We start from the raw sequence: 24,667 nt of genomic DNA on the forward strand, positions 1-24,667 counted from the left end.
TAAACTGATCATACAAGCAAAGGGGTTTTCATGCCATCTGGCTCTGCCTCAGACTCATATTGTAATTTTAGGGTTTAAAATTTCACCACTGACCAGTTATGCAAACTAACGTCAGACGAATCAGACCATGTTTAAATGAATCGTAATTACAGAAGTTCTGATCAGTCGTGGTGTTTAATATTAATAACTATCAAAGTTCCTCAGACTAAGCAGAGGTCCTTGGAACAATGATAACAGATTTTACACATGGATGTGTAAAATCTGTTATTTCCTCTCACACCCACAATCTGCTATCAGTTTTATTTATTTTTTCAAATTTGTGTGTTTTCATTACAGCTCCTAATCGTCGTCCAGGCAACGTGTCCTGGAAGACTGATGGCTCCTGGGTAACAGTGAGGTGGGACCATGTGACGGCCATGCACAATGAGTCTGCTGTACTGGGCTACAAAGTGAGTAGAATCCAACTGAAAGCGTGTGTGTTTGTTTTCTTGAAGGCTTCTGTCAGTCAGTAGCTTACAGAGGAGTTAACTTCAGACAGAGACACTTCAACAACTGTGAGACTTGACCTCCTTGAAATGTGACTTGAGACTTACGTGCAAAAATATTCAGGTCTTACAGTTTTGAGCTGGTAAAACAATAAATAATAGATAAGTCAGTACTAAGGAAATCTTATATAACTACACACCTTCAATCTTTAATGATAACTATAAGTTTGTTATTAGGACTTGATTATATGGCATCATAAAAACCTGTTTACACAAGAAGAGAAATTGTTCACATGCTGTGTCACTTCAGTGTCCAGCATTCAGAGACTTGAATGACCTATATTTTGACTTGTTATGTCCCTGTGGCTTGGTGACTTGACTTGGACCCAAACAATTTGACAAAACCTGTGGTATGTTAAAGGGTCACTTTGTTTTTTATCAACCTGGACTCCTATTTATGTTATGTGACTAAATTATTAGGATCAACATTTTTGAAACAAGTTCAATATTGAAGAAGAATGCTGCAGCTGTCTGGCATGAAAGAGGTTGCAGTGTAATCCTTGTGGACAATTGTACACGGTCACAGTACTTCCAAAGTGTTTAACAGGAAAGGATCCGTAAAGAGAAAGATACATTTTGCTTAATCAGAAACAGCTGTTTGATCGCTCTTGCTAAACCCACCAGAGTCCATTTACAGCAACAGTCATTTTATCATTATAAAACACACCTCATTCAAAGTGGACAGAAACCAAATAAAACCACCTTGGTTCATATTTTCACTGTTCCAACAATCACCAACTCTGGTGTGGTCAAAATAAACCTTTATTTTTACCAAGTTAGATGTGAAAATATCAGGAGAGGAGCAAGAGGGAGGAGAAGCAGGAGAGGAAAAACGGCATCTGGAACCAGAATATCTTCACATCTAATGTGGTCAATGAAGGGTTTGTTGTGACAAAATTAGAGTCTGTGATTGTAGGAACATTGGAATGACAAGCCAAGATGATTTTCGTGAGTTTTAATTTGTGTCTGTTGAGTTTGACTGAAGTGTTTTAGAATGACAAAATTACTGTTTCTGTAAATCTGGCAGCTTTGGTAAGAGCGACAAAACAGCTGTCACAGCAAACAGTCACCAACTCTGCTTTGGTTGAAATAAACCTGTAATTGACCAAATCAGAGTTGTATTGCAGTACACAAAGGACCAAACTCTCATCACATTTGTGTAAGTATTTTGAGTAGGTCCCTTTAAAGATGTCTTGTATATTGTAATGTTGAGTTAATGCTGAAGTGTGTTGTGTGTGTCAGGTTCTGTACAAACATGAGGGCCAAACAGCGCTGAAGATTCTGGACAAGGCGAAGACGTCAGTGAGCCTGCCGCTGCCGAAGGACAATGGTTATGTTGTGTTGGAGATTCGGTCCTGGGGAGAGGGCGGGGATGGGCCAGCTCATGAGATTATCGTGTCCCGGGACTCAGGTGGGAAACTAAGAAACACATACCAGAGCTTCTTTTAGAGTAGGGAGCAGAGAGGGAAATAGTCACTGACGATAAGAAAAGGTGTTTCCAGCAGCTGGTAGAGCTTAAATGAACTGATCTTTGAGGAATTACAAGGTTGATGGAAATATCAGAATCCAAAAAAAGATTCCAAAAAGGTTTAATGTACTTAGATGAAGATGGAAACACTTTTTTTTTCTTCTTTCCTCAAGTTCTGACATAGTAAACATTTAACTCACATGACTGTTTTCATTAGTGTAGGGTGTGTCCTCTTCTATGAAGGCCGCCATGTTGCATCACCATGTTTCTACAGTAGCCCAGAACGGACAAACCAAACACTGGCTCTAGATAGAGTTTTGTGGGAATCAACCACTACATGGCTCTGGTCAGAGGACAGAGTCATCTGATGAATTTCAGCTCTTTGCTACAGATACTTACATCAGCATTAAAGGGAAAATTCAGTCATTATCTACTTACCCTCATGCTGTTTGCTTGAGTTTCACAGGAAAACAGTGGTGACCAGTTTTCAAAGAAAAAATTTAAAATGCCTCCATACTGCTTGTCTGGTGTAATCCAAGTCTCCTAAAGTCCCAACATGCCGTTCACTTGCGCATGCACACTGTCACACCACATACACACAGTTCAGACAGTATGTACACGCATGTGAACGTGGCTCCAAGCTGAGGATCTACAGTGAGGATTCAGGCTAAAAACACGGTGCAAATGACGTATTTCAAGCCAGCTTACCATTTTGGGGCTTGAAGAAACTTGGATTACACCAGATGAGCAGTATGGAGGCATTTTATGTTTTTGTTCTGTTGTTTTTCATGTTTGAAACTGGTCGCCATTCATGAAGCACAAGAATCCAGTTCTGGGGGGGGGGCGGGGGTCAAAATAATGCCAGGAAACGCTGATCTACACGTTGCTCAGATGATTTGCAGGACCTTGTTCCTCCTGATATATTATCACCAACACCTTTGCTTCCACAGTACTTGTGAGGGACATCTCTGCAGTGTCTGCACTCGTAGATTATCTTATGAAAATCAGCTTCAAGGTGCAAGAACAAAGCAAACAGATAGACTGTGTTACAGCATGGAATGCAGAGGGTAGTTTCCACTGATGTGGATCAGCGGATCTGTATCTTGTAATCTTGTTATCTTTGAATAGAACAGAGACAGAATAGTATAGTAGTCAGGAGACTGAGACATCATAGAATATTGTCATGTATCGAGTATCTTTTGAATTTTAGTGCTGCTATGATTGTATTTAGATACCTGCATCTAAAATGCTTTTTTTAAAGCTTTTAAAGCTTTTGCACGTTTGTATTATTCATCTGTCATCCGATAAAAATGGTCATCCACAGAAGCCTTGCACACTGAGTCTGATGCGTTTAATTATTCTATTCATCGCTAAAATTTGCTATGATATTAGTCAAAATAGAGTTGTCATGCAGTGAGGATGATTTTTTGGTCTTAGCCTGGTTTCTCTGGGATGAGCTGGAGAGACAAGGTGGACACCTCATGTGTCTTCACCTCCTGCAGAGCCTGACACCGCTGTCGCTCTGTCTCTAGCTGTCTCCACTGGAGGTACCTCCCCAGACTGACAATTATTTTCATAGTTGATAAATTTGTTGATTATTGTCTCAAGTAATCAGTCAATTGTTGTTTGACTATATAATGTCAGAACATTGTGAAAAATGTTGAACAGTGGTTCTCAAAGTCCAAGCTGACATCCTCAAATGTCTTGTTTTACTCACAACCCAAAGATATTCAGTTTACTGTCAGAGAGGAGCAAAGAAACCAGAAAATATTTATATTGAAGAAGCTGAAATCAGTGAATTTGGATTTTTTTTTTAAAAATGACCCAAACCGATCGATAATAATTGATATCAAAATATATGCTGATTAATTTAATAAATAATTAACACTTGATTAACTCACTAGTCACCACTCTCTGCCTACATCCTGCATTTGACAGCAGAGCTCCCTGTGGGGACTGAGCTGTCCTCCCTCTCTGTCTGCACACTGCGCAGTGACACAGACAAGAGAAGGAGAGACTGTGAGCTGTCCTCATCCTCTCTTTCATCCTCCTCATACAGTTAATGTGAACAAATGCAGAAAATCAAACCTGCTGTAAAACTTTAATGACAGGCAAAACTTTCAGATTCAGTGTGTAAATGTCACTGACACAACATGTGGTCACAGTTATTTTTGAATGCAAAACAAAGAGGATGAAAAGTACAGACTTGGGTGTGCAAAGATCTCAAATTTGATAGATGCTGACAAAGTTTCCTGTTTCCAAACACAAGCAGCTGAACTAGATCATATTGTCCAAAGTTGAGTAAACTTATATTTAAAGCTCAAACTATTCAATGTCTCTTCAACCAAGACATTTGATTCAACCTTTTGCTACTTGGGAGTTTTTGGTATTAGATGCTACAGATAGAGATCACTGGATACTGAGCCCCAGTTTTCATCTCATACTGTAAATCAGTTTTCTCACAGGTTCAAATTTGTACCAGTTCATTCAAAATGATTTGTGTTCCATTCAGCAACTGTTGACTTTGTAAAACTGAGCTGTCATACAGTCCCTGACCCTCTGTCTGTGTCTCACAGGTACTGGTATGATGGTGCAGAAGGATTCCTCCTCCACCCTGTCCTGTCAGCCTCTCCACCTCCTCGCCGTCCTGCTCCTGCTCACCCTGGTGTCGTTGTCAGGCCTGTGATCTCAGCCCGTCTGTGGACTTTTTACTTTGAAAGGCTTGAAACTAAAGCTCTCCTGTGTCTCAGCCTGTGTTTTGGGTTGGGTGGGTTCCATTGGTTGGGGGAGGTTGTAGCACTGCAGGGATCACAGGGGTGGGGGAGGAAGGAGGGGGTCTCGGTTTTCTTTTTTTTTTTTAAATAATAAAAACAAAGTGGGTGTTTTTTTTAGTGTGGATGTGTTGAGAGGAGTGGGGGAGCAGGGCAGCCCTGTCTGCTGTATTTGTGTACCGGGGTCAGTTGAACCATGCCTTATGGGGACCATCACATCTGTGGCTGACGCAGCACGTCCTTCAAACTGTAGCTGGCAACACACACATATTTCAGGTGTAAATTATTCATAGAATCAGTTGTGTGTGTAACCTGTGTACATATGGTACATCTGACATGTGATGGCTGTCTGTTCACACTGAGAGCAACCTGACTGATAAGTCTGTGTACTCTGACTCTGTGTGGGTGGTGTGAGAGCTGTAAAGATCTGCATCAGCTCCTCATACATTTTCACTTTCCTGTCACAATCAAGGCTGCAACTAATAAGGCTGGGTATTGTTTCAAAAATGATCATACCAATACCAATAAAGTACTAGTACCCTTAAAGTGATGCTGATACCAACAAAATACTCTTCCCTGTACCTTTTTTACACGGTGCAGCCGTCCACCCTGAACTTTGTCATCTTGCTTTATTACATACTTATCATGTCAGTCATATTCATAGTTTTTCCTGAAATAATCATTCCACATTTTATGCATTTATATTTATCAGACACTACAGGAGTGTCATACAGCCGTACTTTTGAATGTTTTGGTGGCAAAACCATACAGATACTCAATTTTTTTTTACAGTTCTGCATACGAAAATGATCTAATGCAAGCATTGTTTTACTGGCTTCGATACTACTTGGTACTGGGTTATTTCGATCGATAAAGGTATTGAGTACTGATACCCGCCCTAGCAACTAATGTTTATCTTGATCGTCAATTAATCTGTCAATTATTTTCTTGAGTACCGAGTTGCTGTTGTTTCTCAAATGTCTTGTTTTAATCCCAACCCAAAGATATTCAGTTTACTGTCACAGAGGAGTAAAGATTTGGACATTTTTCTTAAAAAACTGACTGAAAATGATTAACTGATTATCTAAATAGTTGCTGATAACTGTGTGATCGGTGTTTCCTACACCCTGAAAAGTCTGGAGGTTTTATAATGCAGCTTTTCAGTCGAGAAAAAAAAGAGCTAGTGAACTTAATGTAAGCTAGAAACACGTTTTCCAAGTAAATTCTGACTAAGTGAACATTAAACTCACATGACTGATCAGCTGTTTCCTCCTGGCTCTCATGGCTCTATAATACATCCATGATGCTCCACACAGATGGAACTCTCCTCACACTAATACGTGAAAATAACAGAAATTTTCTGCATTGTTTTTCACTGTTAGAGCTTCAACAGGCGCTCTTTTAATCATGTCATCTTGTTGCGCCCTCAGCCTCTGCAATGGTATAATAGTTTTCAGACTGGAGAATTGGCACCACCTGCTGCTTATCTCAATGAACCAATTACTAATAATCACGTAACAACAGCAAATTAAAACAAGCATTTACTCACTTTTTCATTTGCAGATTTACTCGAAATTCAAATTTGCCATACGTTTGGATGGAAACACAGCTAATGATGTGTCCTGTAAAAGTTTTAAAATGAAGGCTTCAGAATCTTCCAGATTCTTGATCTTAATTTCCAAATTTGAAACCAGCTTTTCTCAAATCACGAAATTTGCCATTCGCCACATCTGGTCAGACTTCCACAACAAACAGCAGTGTGTGCAATCATCTGGCTTCAGATGATGGGATGTGAAAAGCACTTCAAAGATGAGTGTATAATTTTAATTTCTTTCTTTTCTACATTAAAGGGACAGTAAGTGAGAAAGATGGTTGATTGTTGAGTCTCATTCCCAGGTCACCAAATACTGATGTTTTAGAAATGAGACCCAACAATCAACTACCTTACTGAGCTGTGATTGGCCCAAATCTCAAAGAGGAGGAACAGAACGTGAACAGAAGTCACGATTTCTCTTAGACCACTTGAATTACATTAAGCTTAAAGGAGAAATGTGCCGTGTATTTATTGTAATAGATTAAATAAAATGACTGTGATGTGTCATCAGCAGTTAAGGAAACATGATAAGCTGAAATACTCACTTCTCCAACAGGAACACTACAGCCACAGTGACTTTAAATTTCATAACTTGTGTTACTGTTTGCTTGTTTCACATTAATTAGAGTTCAACTTAACGCTGAATGTTCGCTGCATGAGTGAGTGTCTGTTTATGAATCGTAAGAAATCATTTCTAATCTTTTAGAAGGTGAGCGTCTACCCACCTGAACTGGTTCTGACTTGCTGGTCTCGTTGCTCACAGTGTGAACACAGAATAAGAAGTCACTCATTGAAGCACTGAAGAACTTTTCTTGTTGATTTTAAGCTCCTGCTAATGTCTGTATGCTCGTTTGTGTTTTGGTCTCAGCTGTATTTATAGCAAACTACATGTCACAGGTCCAAATGAATGTTTACATTTTCTATTTTTTGTCTCAGTTCGGGGAAAGGAAAATTGGATGGATGAAGGATTTTTCATTCTTTTTTATATTTGTTGTGCCTGCTTTAATGTAAAACTGCTTCTGTTTAGTGTTTGTTGGATTTATTGAGCTGTTTTAATGGCGGTAGGCTGATACGGGACGCCCGGGGCAGCAGGGGATCAATCGCTGCTGGAGATGAAAGAGCTGCTCACCAAAGTTATCAGAGTGCAGTTAACAGTGTCGTATATCGTCGTCATCGTAATCCTGTCAGCATCTATCAGCTCTTATGTAACACGTCTGCCTCGCTACAGCTCACAGGAAGGAGGTGACCTCAACACGCCAGTGTTCTTTTGTCCAGGTCAGGTCTGGTCATCATGTCAAAGACAGACATCAAGTGCTTCATATTTGTGTCTTTTGTTGTTGTTGCCTTAAGTTTTGGGTTGATTTGCTCAGAAGTGTCAAACAGTTTGCTGTCAGCAGATTTATGATCAGAAGCGTAACTGATGCTTGGGGTTTAGATTGTGGTCCAAGAGTCAGCAGCAAGTTTTATTTATTTATTTATGGTTTGTTTGATAGGGACAGATACAGTATACATAAAACTGAAAACAGCCATCCGATGCACGTGTCATAGTGTTTGTAGTGAATGCTGATTTACAACAGCCATCCCTAGAAGAGCTTTTATCAAAATAAGAGATTGAAACAGTGAGGTAAAAATATGGTAAACTTAATACAGCAGAATATCATAAAACTAACACATTTAACACACATTTAAAACATTACATTTAAAATGTTTGTTGCTGAATTAACCAGTATTTTGTTGCCCTCTTAACTCTGCAGCAGATTTCAAGTGATCAGGTTATGAGTTCTTTGCTCCGATCACAGAAGAATCTGTCTGAACAAAAGCTGTTTTATGGAATGAAACTTCACAGTTGCCACTTGAAGCTGCTCTGGTGGATGTGATTTGTAGTTTGTTAACATATTCTCAGAGCAGCTGAGGAGCCAGTCTATTTAAACATTTAATCACAAGCTTTACATATTGAAAATCAATTAAATTTGCAGAACTGAAAAGCTTGTATTTACGTAAGATGTGGCAGCAGCGGTAACTTACTTGCTTTTTGCTGAAGATTTTCAAGGTCCAGTGGTAAAGACACTCAAATAATAATAATAATATAAAATATAATATTCAAATATCTGATCAGAACTGACTACTTTGATGAAGTTATGGCAGCCATGTTTTTCAGTTCCCCTGGTTCCTAGACCAGTCCAAACCCAAAGCATCAGAAACTGCTGAATCATTCCAGGATTTCTCTTTTGTTTAAACACTCTGAAAGTGACACTAAAAAAGTTAAATATGTTTAAAAATTGCCAAAATCAAAGTATGGCTCTGCAGAGAAACAACATGTGAACAAGCTTGTAACTTAAATCATTCTCTGTTACCAAATGAACTTTTTTTATCGTTTCTACTTTAAAGTTGTTTTTTATTGTCGTATTTAATGATTTGAACGGTCTGGACAACCAAAACCTTTTTGTGTTACTTCAGTATTACATTTTATACTTTTGCAGGTGGTTGAATGATAGACCACTTGATTGTACAATAATGTGCTTTATTTTGTCAGGAAGATCTAACTTTTCATCACGTGTTTAATAATTAACACCAAAATGTTACTTTATTGTTAAATTTATGTCAGTTTGGCTGTAGAAAAAAAACAATGTATTAGACAAACAGATCGTTTTCTATCAACACGGGGGAGGAAAATATTACAGTGTCCAAATATGTTCACTCTGAAGTTCACTCTGTAGGCTTTTAGCTGTAGACAGATATGATTATTGCTCACATGTTCTTTGATTAGTACAAACTGAGATTTAAATTTTGGTTTAGACCAATATTAAAGTGTACCTCTGGACCTACAATCATTTAAATACTCTGGCTGATTGTTGGTTTGCTGAATTATGATGCCAGCCGTCCAAAAGTCAAATTGGTCCAAACCCGACTTTAAATCCCCGTCACTGTGTTTCACTCACAGCTGCTTCATCTCTGCACTACAGTCCAGATGGGGATACATTGAGAGATGCTGAATGACGTCCCAGTTTTGTGTTTTTGTGCTTTATTCTGTACAAAGTGTTTTCTCAATGCCTTTAGTGTTCATCGAAGAGCCATAAAGTCATTTCAGCGGTTGTTCCCGGGTGCCCAGTCACTGAATGTTCTGCTTTCATCAGGTGGTAACAGTGGGTCTGTCGGCTGGATGCTCTGGATCAGGTTGCCTTTGGGCCTTTTCAAACTTGTGATTGAATGGAAATGTGAGGGAGGGGAGGGAGGGGAGGGGTGCTACTTGTAAATATGATTTCAAATAAACACCTCGGGATTGTATTTCACTAACATTTGTCTTCACTTACCGCATTTAAAGTCATGTTTATTGATGATCTATCCAATTAAGATCACAGAAGGTCACATAGATAACACAAGACCCTTTTTTTTATATTTGATGACAGGTATTTGTGCACTCTTTTACTTTACTTGTGTAACTTTAAAACAATATAATGGGATTAAATGGCACTCGGCTTGTGCTGCTCAAAGCACTAGAAAAAATACATTTAAAAACTGACATCTGTATGACATACCGCAAAACTATCTAGGTGGATAAATAGCACTACAGGCCATTCTCAATTTTGGGGTGAACTGTCCCTTTAAATTACCATGCAATGATGTCCAAAATGTTTCTATTTTAATTAATATACATCACTGATAACTTGTGTTTGAAGCCAAGATCGATTGAGAAATGAGAACAATACTTAATTTGTGGTCACATGACTGCTTTTGCTCATGGTTGGTCAGATACAGGGGTGGCTCATTTTACCTACTTATCCCATTCTCCCCTATCACTTAAAGTCTGGCAGACACTTTCAGGATTTGGCCTGATTTTCACCTGGAGTTGGTTGTGCTGAAACAAATTTTAGAATCATCTGATGTGCAGTTTGAACGATCTGGCTCTCTGATTATCTGCTGGATTTCTGTCGGGTCACAAAAGTTTTGGTTTGAGCAGTTCCACTGTCTGATTTCTCTCACTGCTGCTGCCAAAATACCCATCACAAAGTGTAGTGAGCTGGTTTTTATATAATTGTAGTATTTCACATATTTTTGCTAAAATTGTAGCCTTGACTGAGACTGCAGAACAGATATCTGCAGCTCCATATGCTGCCTTTTTTCATCATTCATTCATTTTCTGCTCATAACAGCAAGGGTGTAGAACTGGGCAGGGACATGTAGCTACAATCCAGGGATCCAGAATTGCAATAGCAAAAATTTTGAACAAAAAAATGAGAAATATACACAAATCTATTACTTATTCCCATGCTGTAATCTTAGTCAGGACTCCTCTGGCAGCAGTACAGTATCTCTCTGTCTCCTACAAACTGTGGCATGAAATATCAATCCTTGCATAATAGTATTGCACAAAGTAACACTTCTTCCTCTTGAGTAAACTTTATTGGAATTATCTCTAATAGTTCCATTCATGAATGAATGAATCATCCGTTCAGTGTTGCAGGCTGTGGCCGTGCACAAAGGCAGAGTAAAATGTATTGTGAGTTTGCTCTTTAAAATGAAAGGCTCATCCTTTGCAGAGCAGGAATGCAATCACCCATTTTTCATTTCTTGCACACTTGATTGCAGAAACCATGTCCACATGTTGGGTCACCTCCAGTTCGAAAGCTAAAAAGATGCAACATATACAATGAATAAGACATCTATGTTGGACGTTGGAAGACAGTGTGCCTCCATTCTAGATCCTGGATGTGATGCACAAAGTTCACACTGATATAAATCAACTCATCGGACTTTGTAAAATAGCAAATAAACGCATTGAAATGAATGAAAACCAGATTCACAGCAGAAAGCTGCAAGTTTAAGTTCATGTTTCAGGAAAACTTTATTTATCACCTGTTTACCACCTTCACTATTGTATTATTACTAATCATTAATTCATGCAGATTGAACTGAGCTCATTTCCCAGCAAGTCTAATTCCTTCAGTCTTTGCTGGAAGTGGGGTTATTAGGCACGTCAGCCAAACTCCCACCACCCGGAGCTCTTATCAGCCGCACTTTGACACCAGCTATTAGTCATTAATGAGGAAAATATAAATGAGAACAAACTGCACTGAGCTGCGGACTCTCCTCCTGTTCCTCTACAAGAAAGGTAATGAGACCCTCATCATGTTTGTGTTGTATACAACTAGTGTTTAGCTCCAAGTCGCCTCCTGTGCAAACATCAGTTATTTGAATTGAAACAAGAACAGTGGTTACAGTATACTGCAATTATTTGTAGCTGTGCGTAGGCCTACAACTCTTCATTACTGATTGGTTTTGTTTTGAATAATTAATAAGTTGTTTAGCATAATAAAATGTTAAAGACTAGTCCATCAAAAGACAGAAAGTGATGTCTTTGAATTACTTATTCTGTCTGTGGAAAAAACCTAAAGCCATTTAACTGTATATCATATGTGAAAGGAACAGGAAATCAGCCATCAGTTAACACTGTTGTTTCAGCAGGAGCTGTATAATATCTGCTTTTATTTTTAATATATTTCTTCATCATCTCATGAAGTTTTATGATCTTATGTTCACTGCTGCAGCAAACACTGGTTGGATCTCCAGACAGCACAATGGCAAGACTCTTAACAGGTAAATATCTCTCACTCATTCAGTTTTTAATATTCCATATATTATATGTTATGTTTGCACAAAGACACGTACATAAATACCAAAACACCAGAAACTTTAGCATAGCATACACTATCATTCAAAAGTCTGGAATCACCTGACAGAAAGCTTGAAGAGTTTGCAAAAAGGTGTTTTGTACATGTAGAACCAGACAGAAAGAGACATATTTGAGCAACAGTTAAATGAGGATATCAGAGATCACCAGTCATTGCTAAATCAAACTGTTAACTTAGCATCAAAATCTGTGCAGATTTGCGGTGTCAATACAAGCTGGACGTGAGTGTTGCTTTAGCAAAGCTGTTCCTAAAACTTTTCATAAGAAAACAAACAAAAATGTCAGCAGAGAGAGGTAGAAGGCCAAGAACATACACAAAGACCTGTTTTCATCAGTTTGTACAGTCATGTAGTCATACAGTGAATTACTTACACTCATTCAGCCAATCATTCCCTCCTAACTGTAACTCCACTTTGAGAAAATCTCTAGTATAAGTACAGAAGGCTGGGCTTATTATCACTGGAGCTTGATAGATTTGCCTTATCTAAGTTAGTATAATATGATTTGAGTACCATAAAATAGTAAATCTGTAAAGGAATAAGATAATAAAATATATAAAGAGAAATAAACAAAAGAATTAATACAGATGTGGAAATATAAAGTGAGATAAATTAAACTGTAAATAAATGTGGAGATAAAAAGACAATTAGCACAATATAATAGAATAATTACAAAAAAATTCATTAATTTGTTAGTTTATTTCTGTATATATTATTAAAAAGATATTTATTTTATGTATATAAATTATGATTCATTTCTGAAACTTTTATTTATTTGTGTGTATACTTTTTCTTATTCTATAAAAAGTCATTATATTACTATTATGACTCCATAATAATGAATTAACATGTACATCACCAGCAGTGGTCAATAATATTTCAAAAACTGCAAGCCAGTGGCGGCCCTCATGACATGGACTGCATGCATTATATTTTAATCATTCCATTTCCATTCTGGTTTTCAAGGAATTTAATGTTAAACATCGATATGAGAACAGTGACAAATCCAAATTCCTGGAGTTTCCTGTGCTGGATCCCTAAATTGACATTGTCAAAATTTGAGAACGACTGATTTAGTGTCTAATGAAACAAATAGTAGATATACATCATAATATTGAGAATAGAATTGACTAAATCGCTAATATACCATTTTTTTTTTTTTTTACATTTGCACTCTGAGTAAAAAATATACTGTACTGTACTAATCTTGTAGTTTTTAAAATTACCAGGTGAATATTTATTTACTCAGTGTTATAGGAAGTGCTTTTACTTGAACAGAATCAAAACATACTTAAGGTACTCATTATGCAGAGTGGGGCATTTCAGAATTATAATTTATTATGTGACTGGATTAAAATTATTGATGCAATTATGTGCAAACATCATTTTAATGTTGGAGCTGGTAAATGTGGAGCTCATTTTAACTTCTTTAAACACTGCTGGGGATCTTAAACTATAATTATACATCAGAATTCATTTGTTATATTTTGTATTAGTACTGAATCTGCAAAACAACTACAGAGTTCAAATAAATGTATGACAGTAACATACCTAAAATGCGTCAAAACTGTACATACGCACAGTACTTGAGTAAATGTATTTAGTTATTTTCCACCACTCTGTTTACTCCAAACAGCCTGTATATAATGTGAAAGACTGACTTCTTCCCTCTCCTGTTTTCTCTGTTTTGCAGCTCTGGGCGTTCTGCTCATGCTGCATGTCGGTAAGCATCAGTTTTGTACGACAACAGACATTTGCTCTTCTTCACACTAATGTGATCAAAGTTTCAGAACAAACGCTGGAGCAATTCAAGTCTCATTGCTGCTATCCTCCTGTGCTCTCTCAGCCACATCCAACAGACTGGTGTGCCACATGACCAACTGGGCCCAGTACAGGCCCAGCGCCGGCAGATTCACCGCAGACAACATCGACCCCTTCCTGTGCACGCACATCATCTACGGTCTGGCCACCATCAACAGCTTCAACCAGATCAGCCCCGTCGAGTGGAACGATGAGCAGCAGTTTGGCCGGCTGCACAGCCTCAGGAGTGTGTGAGTGAACACAGTCTGTCCTGTCCGCCGTCAACATTCAGCTCATCATGAGGATATTTTAAACCAACTGTACATCCAGTGTTTAGGTCAAATGTAAAAGGTGTAGCAATAGCATTGATGTATGGCGGTATGACAGTGATGACATGTTTGACAGTGACAATATTCAATTCATTTAACAAACCAATGAATAAAATGATAAAATAAAATAACATATATTTGTAATGCAGTTAAACTAATGTTTTTCACATATTCTAAATGCTGTTTAGTTCCTCACTCTTGACTTTCTATCATGCACTGAACTTCAGCTGTACAAAATATAAAGACTAACTGTTACTCACATTCTGTAACTAATGATGCCAAAATATTGTTATTGGTACAAAATCTGTAAATTACATTCTAATAACATAAATTAGCTGATTTACGGCCAGAAACGCTACAGCAGCATTTTCAAAAATTATAAAGTGGCAGTAATAATATAAATTGTAGCTGAAATATAGCCAGCAATGCATGATGTCTAATTTAGTTCACAAATGATTAATCTTAATTTCATCCCGACGAAAAAATCAATTCTTGAAAAATGTTATATCCTTATTACTCATTAGTAAGTTAGTTGATGGCAAAATATTTAATTAGCTGCAGGGTGTCCTGCTAAAGAAGAATTGGTAAGATATTCCTAAGCTGGTCAGTGCTTCTGGCCTTCTGTCGGCCATCTTGGTTTTGAGAAAATTATGTTGCACTTACAACAACTGGCCAGTGGGTGGCAGTGTCTGAGATGATGCTGTTGTGTTCCTTGTGGTGGCTGATGTGCAACTATACTATCAAAAATCCAAACAGTCTGTAGCATAAAATTACTTGCAATGCATCAAATTGACCAAGAAAGCTACATTATGACAATCAAACAACTTAAATAAAGTGATAGCACTAAAGTTATACAGAGAAACAAAATTATTGTACAGATTTTTCCTAAAATATTACTATCAAACACTTTCAAGAAGGTAATAGCACTAATGATTTTACAGACAAGCACTGTTATTTTACAGATTTTTCGAAATCATTATGATCAAACACCTTCAATAAATTGACAACTAACAGTTTTGTAGAGGAACACTGCTATTTCTCCTGTAGATGTATTGTTTTGGCACTTTATTTGAATTGGGATACTTAAATTTTACATTTTTGCTACATGTTTGTTTGTCATTTGAGCATTTCTTCCTCCCATTTTTTTTTTATTACAGTCAAACACCTTTAGTGAAGTAAAGCAGTAATAGTTTTGTACAGATTTTTCATGTAAAATTATTATAATTATTATTGTTTTTTCACTTAATTGTATTCCTGAGTTCCCCTGCTCATGGAGCTGTGCTGGCAGTGTCTGCATGTACCAGAATGCATTGCACACAGGCTTCTGATGCTCATGTTGCTGTGTATCACCACCATGGCCTGTAGCTATTACTTTGTTGGCCGCAACATAGTATAAGGTGACGAAAATACTCATCTAGCACACCCCCTGTGTACTCAGGGGATGAGACTATAAATCCAAGCTGAAACAGCCTCTAGTTCTTTCATAACATGACATCACTGTGACATCAGCTTCAATTGACCACACTGACTGGAAAAGTGCAAAAATTTCCCTTGAAGTTTAAAATCAAGTTCAAATTTATTTTACATATATTAATTTAATTAACTGTAAGTGTTTTCCACACTAACATATATTAATACATATTCAATGGTTACATGTTCTGTTGGCAGTGTTAAAAAGAACTGCTTAGATTGTAAATAAATATAACACAGAGACATTTCTCAGGTTGGCAGGCAGACTGGTCCATTCCTGCGAGGACAAACACTAAAAGGGGTGAGACGATTATATATCCCCACGTGGAATGATCTGAGTGGTCTGACAGTCCCACAGCTAACACACGTATCACATATGAACCCTGGAGCGAGGTCATTTAAAACCATGTATACTGTGACGGGCGGCCAGCAGAGACTGCAGTCTGTCTTCTACTGTGAGTCCTAACAAAGTTGGCTGCATTCCTGATCAGCTGCAGTCTTTCTATGGGTGTTAGGCAAGTCCAGAAAAGACAAGTGTTACAATCATCTGATCAGTTGGTAATAAAGGTGCATACGTATAGATATGTGTAAAGATTAATGACTTGTACATACAATAAACCAATGAGCTGGTATAGTACAGGGCTGATATGTATAAAATGTACTAAAGTATACCAATACACACAATATACAGTACTAGTGAATATAGCTACAATATGTTTATAACTGTGATGAATACAGTATAGAAACAATAAATTCTAAGTACTGTAGAATGAGTTTAGCTATGTCATGTACACTTTAAATAACAAGCAAGTATGTAATATTCACTGTGCAAAGTAATATGTGTGGTATTATCTACAGATAAATATGGTCAGAGTTAAATTATAATCTGAGTTAATATTAATATGTGGAGCTAAGTGTTGTCAGAATCAGAGACAATCAAATAAATAAAGTTTCAACACACAGAACAGTCTAAACTATGTGTTTTGGGTCTTTGAACTAGAGTAAGATGTAAGTATTTAACTGTAATGATTCAGTGAAAAATACGTTCAAAACTTCAGCAGGTTAAGTGGTGAAATATAGAGTTCTGTCATCAGCATAGTGTTTTGTTTAAAGCTGTGGACGTTATCTCACTTACTGATTCACTAAATATGGTCTCCACTTACAGCTGAACTGACTGAACTGACTGACCATCTGACCACCAGTGGGTCTCATTAAAACTTATGACAGTGAGCCATGATATAATATAATATAATATTGATTTAAAGGTTTTGTTTGCAAATAGTTGTCCACTTATAAATCTAGCAGATACAGAGTGACGTTAGCATTCATTTGGAGTCATTTGAAGTGAGGTTTGTATAGGTCCAATATTCACTCCTCCTTTAGCTCTGGTCTCCACCAATTCTTAAGAGTTGGATGCTGATTCACAGTTGGACTGACAGTACTGGCAAACCTTATAGATATCAGGGAAGCATCTGATTCAGAGTTATGTCATCAGTGCTTGAGTGGAAAGTATTTAATGATGTGCTGATTACATTTATGGTTATGTTTCTCTCTCTCTCTCTTTCTGCTATTAGCAATCCTGCACTGAAGACTCTGCTGTCTGTCGGAGGCACAGTCAATGGACTGAGCCCGTAAGTTCAAATCTTATCTCCAGGTCTTCCACACACATCCTCAGTATCCTTGACACCTACTGAACTCAGAAGTCAGTGAACCTTCCTCTGCCACTGTATTACCAGGCCTGAGTTTTTTTTTGTATACACATCCCACCAGATTTATCGCCATGGTTTCCAAGCCTGAGAGCCGTGCGAGCTTCATCAGGTCAGCCATCAGCTACTTGCGCACCCATAACTTTGACGGGTTGAACCTGGCCTGGGAATATCCTGCACACAATGGCAGCCCAGGGGGGGACAAGGAGAAGTTCACTCTGCTGGTCACGGTTAGCATGGACCTCATTTTTCAATAACAGCTGTTGTAAACTAGTGGTGTATGTCAGTGTCTCCTCTGCATTCAGTAGGTGTAGTGCCTAAAGCCATTATTGTCAAAACCTTCTGTGTGATCATAGCATTTGAAGAATTATTCTGATGCCATAATATGAAAATATGAGGCAATCCTACTAAGAAATGATTCAGTCCATGTAGCTTTTAGTCTGTTTACCTTATGCTGGATCCAAGCGGCCATGCACATTACTGTTTGCCACATAGTGGCTTTAAAGACCATTTGCAAATCTCAACACCTGCAGCTCACTGCCACAGCATTAGAAACACCAAAGTGAGTAGGATACATCCACGAGAGAAATGTCTGTCCAAAATTTGATGCCACTCCATGTAGTTGATACTGACACTGATACTGGTACTGATGCTGTATTTATCGAGATAAGTGAAGTGCTAAATGAAAAGTGAGAGGACTGCAAAAGCACCAAATTACATTGCAATCCATCCAATAGTTGCTGAGACATTTCACTAAAAAACAAAAATGTCAACCTCATAGTGGTGCTAGAGATCAGAGGATCAGCAAAGTCAGGTTTCGTCCATGGGGAGCATGAATGTGCAAAATTTCATTGCAATCCATCCGAGGCCTTTTACCTCAGACTAGATCCACGCCATTTGCATGGCTAAAATCATGATTCACATGATGAAATGAATGTGTAGCCTTCATATAGGCAATCACTAATAAATACATCACACAGCCCATTTACACCTGGTATTGAAATGTAATCTGGATCTGCATCCAGATTCTTGCATGGATTGGGTTTACACTTACCTAAGATCTGAACACAAAGCAAGCCAGACTACCTCTAGATGTGGTCAGGCAGACGTGATCACATTCTGATCATGTAGCATTTACACCTTGTATTTGTGTTTTTCCTTGTCTGGATAACATATCTGGACACATTTCACATTTTAATGCCAGATGTAAATCAGGTGACTATATTTTACTCAGAGGCATCCTTGAGCCAGCCAGTTTGATTTAACATTTTTTTACTCCACTTAGTCGTAGGAAATAGACAGAAACAATCAGATGTGGAAGAGCTGAGGTGTTTTTGTTCGTTCCTCCTGCAGGAGCTGTCCAAGGCCTTTGAAGACGATGCCAAGGACAACAGGAAGACTCAGCTGCTGCTGTCAGCCAATGTTGCCGCTTTCCTTCCCACCATCAACAAAGCCTATGAGGTCAACAAGATCGCACCGTAAGTTTGATTTCACTCAACTCAATCTAAAGTATCCAAAAAAGTATAGTTTTGGTACAGTATAGTATTAAGTATAGTATAATTAGGGAGAACTATGAACACGAAACCATTGATGAGACTTCTGAGAGATTACTGAACTGAACCAATGATACTCTTATTGTTCAAAGCTAGAGAGAATTTTACATTACATTTTACATACATACATACATTTTACTACACCAAATTGTTTGCATGTAATGTGTACTATGTCCTTCACCAATGGTAAAATGTCTACTGCTCATCTAAAAAGAAAACTTTTTTAAAATCAACAGTCACCTTGACTTCATCAACGTCATGACCTTTGACTACCATGGACCCTGGGAGGCAATTACTGGACACAACAGCCCACTGTACCGCAGCTCTCTGGACACCGGCTCACACATTCATCACAATATCGTAAGATGCACGCAAAGATACGTCTCTTCAAACTACACACATTTTTTTAGTCTATTTGTTCATTTTACTGTATTATTATTATCAGATTTTCCAACATGCAGTTTGAGAAGCTTCATCTTACTGACGAGAACATTTAGGGTTAGTTTTCACTTTAATCTGGATTAATTTATTTCAAATTTGTCAGTTTAAAACCTAAGTGTGTTAAGTGGTGAAATATAGAGTTATGTCATCAGCATAATGTTTGACTGGAAAATTTGTTTTGTTTAAAGCTGTGATGGATTTATCTCATTTACTGATACACTAAAGATAGTCTCCACTTCGAGGTGCATTGACTGAGTTTCGACCACTAGGGGGCAGAGGGTTTCACTCCCCTGTTAGCTCCAGTTTGAGACATCACAGGGAGTCATCTGATTTACTGTTAATATAAAAAAAGGTCTCCTTTGTCCTCTTTCTCAGAACTCATCTATCGGTCATTGGCTGGCTCTGGGAGCACCAGCCAATAAGTTGCTGCTGGGTTTCCCCACCTACGGACGAACCTACCGCCTTAGCAGCGGTGCCTCCGGTCTCGGAGCACCAGCTAACGGCCCTGCAGACGCTGGACCTTACACTCGCACCGCCGGCTTCTGGGCCTATTATGAGGTGCAGCACATTCATATATTTCTAAGTTCAGTTCAGTTTTTAGAGTTTTAGAGTTTTTAGAGGCAGGTTGAGCCTCATCAGCACACGTCTGTAATCAAATCCCCAGCCCTGTGCTGTCCGATCTAACTCTGTTCATGTTTCTGTGTTACCAGATCTGTGACTTCATCTCTGGTGCTAATGTTGGATGGATCTCTGAGCAGGAGGTTCCTTATGCCACCTATGGCAGTGCCTGGTTGGGCTATGATGACAAGAGAAGCTATTCATCCAAGGTAACACACACTGTTCCACATGAAAATTAGCACATATATGCAGGCCTTTTAAATGCTAAACCTCCCAAAAATGGTGTATATCAACTTGGGTCTGTGCAACACAGCACAAAGACAGACATTTAAAGTGTTTGTGCCTTTTGTAGCTTCTAACTGAATCTCTGTGGTTTGAAGTTCAGCTGAAATATAAAACAGTAAACTAAAGCAGAATGTACAAGAGAGAAACTAGTCACAAGTCAAGTTACTGCTGATGAAAACATTTCCTGATTTTGCTGCTTCACAATAAAGCCTTTAGAACAGAATAACCAGTTGTTATACAGCTGATTGACTCAAGACAAGTGGGTCAGTTAAATACACACCTCCAAGTGGGTGCAAATCCCTGCTGTTCTGGGTTGACGCACAAACCAAGTCAAGCCAAGCCAGCATATGTATGAAACACGGGCAGAAGAGTTGCAGAAGTTGCTGACAGAGGTGACAAGCCTAATTGTCTCTGCTTGAAAAGGCAAAACTCACCATGTCCACCTGGGTGTCATGTTTCTGTCACTGCTGATCAGAGGTGGAGCTGATAAATAAATTGTGACCACTGCAGAGTCATTTGACCTGGGAATGAATGCAGATTGTACCCTTTACCACTGAAGACAAAAGCCAGATGGTAGTTCTGTTAGTGTTTTTTTGTCCAGTGTAAAAGGGGCTGAAGAGCGCCACTACTACCTCAAGTTCCACTAATGTTATTGTGATTTGTGAAAAGTATTTCTAGTATCCTACAGTCTAACTTAATTCTAGGTCTTTTTAATCATCTTTGTTATGGATGTGTTTGTCCTGTAGGTCCAGTGGATGACTGCCAACAACCTGGGAGGTGCTCATGTGTGGACTCTGGACATGGACGACTTTGGTGGATCCTTCTGCTCAGCTGGACATTATCCTCTCATCAACCACCTCAGGGTGTCAATGGGTAAATACTGCAGTTCAGATACCTTAGAAAGTCATCTCTGTTCACTGCGGTGGCTTTCATTTTCTTATTAATCTATTGATCAACCAATGTAAATTGATCTCAGAAACCTGGACACAAGGATAACTGCTGATCTGTATCTAATAAGTGTTTTTAAAAATCAGGTTTGACTATCAGTATTGTTGCCGCTTGTAGTCAAGAGTCATAATTTATTTTTTCTGTGTCTGATTGTGCAGGCTTCCCCCCGAAGCCCACCACCACCCCAGCCCCCACCACCACCAGGGACCCCATAGCAGATTTCTGCCGTGGCCGCCCCGACGGCCTGTACGAGAACATCGCTGACAAGACGACCTATTTCCAGTGCTACCAGGGAAACACCTACATGCACCACTGCCAGCCTGGCCTCATCTACTGGGACTCCTGCAAGTGCTGCAACTGGCCCTGAGCCACAGAGACATGAACTACAAACACACACTGACTCCATGAATGAAGTGTCATCTGACAGTGATTAAGCTCATGGTGCTGGGGTAGTAAACCACTGGCTCACTGCTTTTAAAAACAAAATAAACAAAATCTTATCATCGCATTACCTGCTGAATGATATGTCTGATTTACTTGTACTTTTTATTCTTGTGTTGTACATTAAAAGTGAACGTTTTCTCTACATTTCATACACATTCTGAACTTCTCGTTGCACAATTAAATACATTTTTTTGTCGAGAATATGTTTGAGTTTTTCATTTTTCCCAAATACAAAAGATTCAATTCAACAAATACAGGTCAGTCCATCCGCTCAAAAAATGTCTGAGTGGACAAAATTAGAATTACAATTTAAGTTTTAAAATAATTTTTAAAAAACATTGACAGTAATAACTGTAACAATATGTAGAACAGTATCTACCTAATGCTGCACTGCATTTAGCCTCTAAAACAGACTACCCAGATTTTGACTGGTTGATAGAGCCATACAGAGGACAAAGCCCCCCCACCCCCAATCAGGGCCTACATGAATTAGTCATTAGTCATATGCTCAGCTGTATTCTTATGTATGTTTTCCCATAGACTCTCTAACAATGCTATGCTATGAATGTAAGCACGGATGGAAAGGCCAAATGAACAAGCTGCACTTGTATCAGCTGATTGGTCTGTGAAATAGAATAGAATAGTAGATTTCTGTACATGGACACAAATTTTCTATTTTTTCGCTACATTTGCCACATCTTTCAAACTAATGTATCATTCTCTGTTGTTCTCACCCTGTGATCAAGATAGCAATAACAAACATGAAACATCCGCTTACACTTTCAAAATCCCTGACCCAGTGAGGCTCCCACTTCTGGTGACAAATGATAACACAGGTGTCTTCAGGTGAGCTCAGGGAGGACAGAAACCTCCATTGGAGCAGAAGGGTCATGTAATGTTGATTTTTAATATTAATACAGGGTGTGAAAACAGGGCCTCACAGTCCTTCTCACTTGATTTTAAGCAGGACGTGTCTTAAAAGATACTTTCTGCCTGAGGAACCAAATCTCCTTGGTTAGGTTTGGATAAAAGATCATGGTTTGGGTTAAAATAACTACTTCTGCACTGACAGTCATGAAAGATATAGACACGCCACACGAACTCACTGCTTAACAATAAACATAAATATGGGTTGTAATAAGCTGCTTGCACAGATGATCAATACGACTGTCTTTCTGGTGAGGAAGGGCTGTTTTCTTGGTGATTCCTCAGGCTTCCATGTGGCTTATACATATTTTGACTGTATAAATGAATTTATGAGGAAGAGTTCCATTAGGGTGGGGGTCTGTGGCTGCTGGTCAATGGAGGGCACTAGGACGCTGCCCTACCTCTCTCCATGTCCTAAACTTCAGTGAAGAAAACTTAATTACTTGAAATATTTATGATATATTTATTAAGTGCACCAGAATAATATTGTGTAGTTAATGCATAAAATGTATAATCTGCAATAAAATGTGGTGTTAAACTGTTTTACGTTGTCTAAAGTTACTGACAGGCGAGCGGCTCGATTGACATCTGACAGTTAATACAGCAGAGTTAGATGTGTTTGTAATAAATCGGAACTTTTGTTGAATACAGAAATTTAGACTTAAAATGGGAAAAAATGAACAATAAAACTTGAAAAACCATTTTTTTCCTGATGGGAAAAAATGTTTAGTATCTTATAAATGATTTGTGATGAATCGATTACTAGGGTTTTCATCTATTGGTTATGGAAAACACAAAATTTTCAACCCATCACACTTTTACTTTAGTATATTTCAAGCACCAACACTTTTACTTGTAATTGAGTAGCATTTTAGCAATGTAACTGTACTTGTACTTGAGTACAGATTTTCAGTACTCATTCCACCACTGACCATCACACATCACACACATCACAGATATTCAATTCAATTGAATGGTAGAGTTATTATTGCAGTGTACCTGAAAGTCCAGAGGGTGGCGCTAAGCGCCAGCAGAATTGGCCTGTCGGGAGCAGGGATACAGAACAGAAAGGGGGAGGGGGGAGGCGGTGCGAGGGAAAATGAATGGAGTCCGGCGTGCACACAAGCTAGCATGATGAGTGAAAGAGTGAGGGGAAAACGTATTTATACCTGAAGAGAAGAGATTCACTTTGTTCTGGAATACTGTTGTTTACCAGAGGATGAAGAAGGGTCACTTACAGATGTGTTTTTGATGACAGTCCTCCAGTGAGTGTGTTTTTCTTTCAGTGCTAGCTTAAAAAACGATGTTAGCTTGCGCTCACTTAATGAATGCGCATGAAAAAAAAAAAAACAGTTGGAGGAGCGTGTTGTGTGTGACTAAAGCACTGTAAAAAATTTGTGACCTGTGAATTTTCTGAGATGACATATTATTGCTTGAGAATTTTATTTTTGTTTGTATGTTTTGTTTGTGAACGTTTCAGCCAGCAGTTAGCTGATGAAAGATAAGAAGATAACCGTACGATTTTGATATAAATCTGCACACTAAAGAAAATGGACATTAACCAAGGTTAATTTGTGTGATGTGAGAGAGGACGGCGGGGCTCTTCAGCGAGCCAGAGGTGCAACAGTGATCGCTGCTGTCAGCTGTGTGGATTCGGGAAGAGACGCTGCTGGACTGAATGGACTGGATCTCCTCTTGGATTGCAGATAAGCATAATCAAAATACATAAAAAGGGACCCTTAACTGAACTAAAACTACGTATTTGATTGAAAAAAAAAACAGAACTTACTGACTTTGACTGAACTTTCAAGGAATATCTATTCAGGAAAAAATGATTTGTATCTGATGAGGAAATAAACAAGAACTAAAAATGTATTGAGCTGAATGGGATACTACCCAGGTAATAACAAAAGAACTGAAGGGTGGACAGTTTAATTTATTTTCTTATTTATTTATTAATTTTGGTTTTATATTTGAAGATCTTCGAGAAAGGATACATTTAAGTTGTTTTATGTTTTTTAAGAGCCTATATTTTCTTTAATTATTATTATTGGCTAAGTGAAACAAGTAGAGGGTTAAT

The 24,667-nt window shown here is 38.3% G+C and overlaps 2 protein-coding genes across 2 annotated transcripts in view; both read left to right on the plus strand.

Moving 5' to 3' along the window:
- cntn2 (contactin 2) overlaps positions 1-5,332 on the plus strand; it is a 91,709-nt gene extending 86,377 nt beyond the window's left edge. Inside the window, exons 21-23 of the mRNA XM_084726303.1 lie at positions 337-449; positions 1,788-1,956; positions 4,590-5,332. Coding sequence (XP_084582429.1) covers positions 337-449; positions 1,788-1,956; positions 4,590-4,699 — 392 coding nt within the window. The 3' untranslated portion in view covers positions 4,700-5,332. The remainder of the gene's footprint in view (positions 1-336; positions 450-1,787; positions 1,957-4,589) is intronic.
- Positions 5,333-11,413: 6,081 nt separating this feature from the next.
- Positions 11,414-21,861, plus strand: chia.1 (chitinase, acidic.1). Its single transcript, XM_084726405.1, has 12 exons — positions 11,414-11,488; positions 11,925-11,973; positions 13,760-13,789; positions 13,913-14,117; positions 17,240-17,296; positions 17,436-17,601; positions 18,725-18,849; positions 19,161-19,284; positions 19,741-19,923; positions 20,076-20,192; positions 21,015-21,141; positions 21,375-21,861. Exons 2-12 carry the CDS (start codon positions 11,955-11,957, stop codon positions 21,581-21,583), a joined length of 1,362 nt encoding a protein of 453 aa, XP_084582531.1. The 5' UTR covers positions 11,414-11,488; positions 11,925-11,954; the 3' UTR covers positions 21,584-21,861.
- Positions 21,862-24,667: the final 2,806 nt, after the last annotated feature.

The sequence above is a fragment of the Lutjanus erythropterus genome, chromosome 2 (genome assembly GCF_056507025.1).
Source record: "Lutjanus erythropterus isolate fLutEry1 chromosome 2, fLutEry1.hap2, whole genome shotgun sequence".
Classification (NCBI taxonomy): Eukaryota; Metazoa; Chordata; class Actinopteri; order Lutjaniformes; family Lutjanidae; genus Lutjanus; species Lutjanus erythropterus.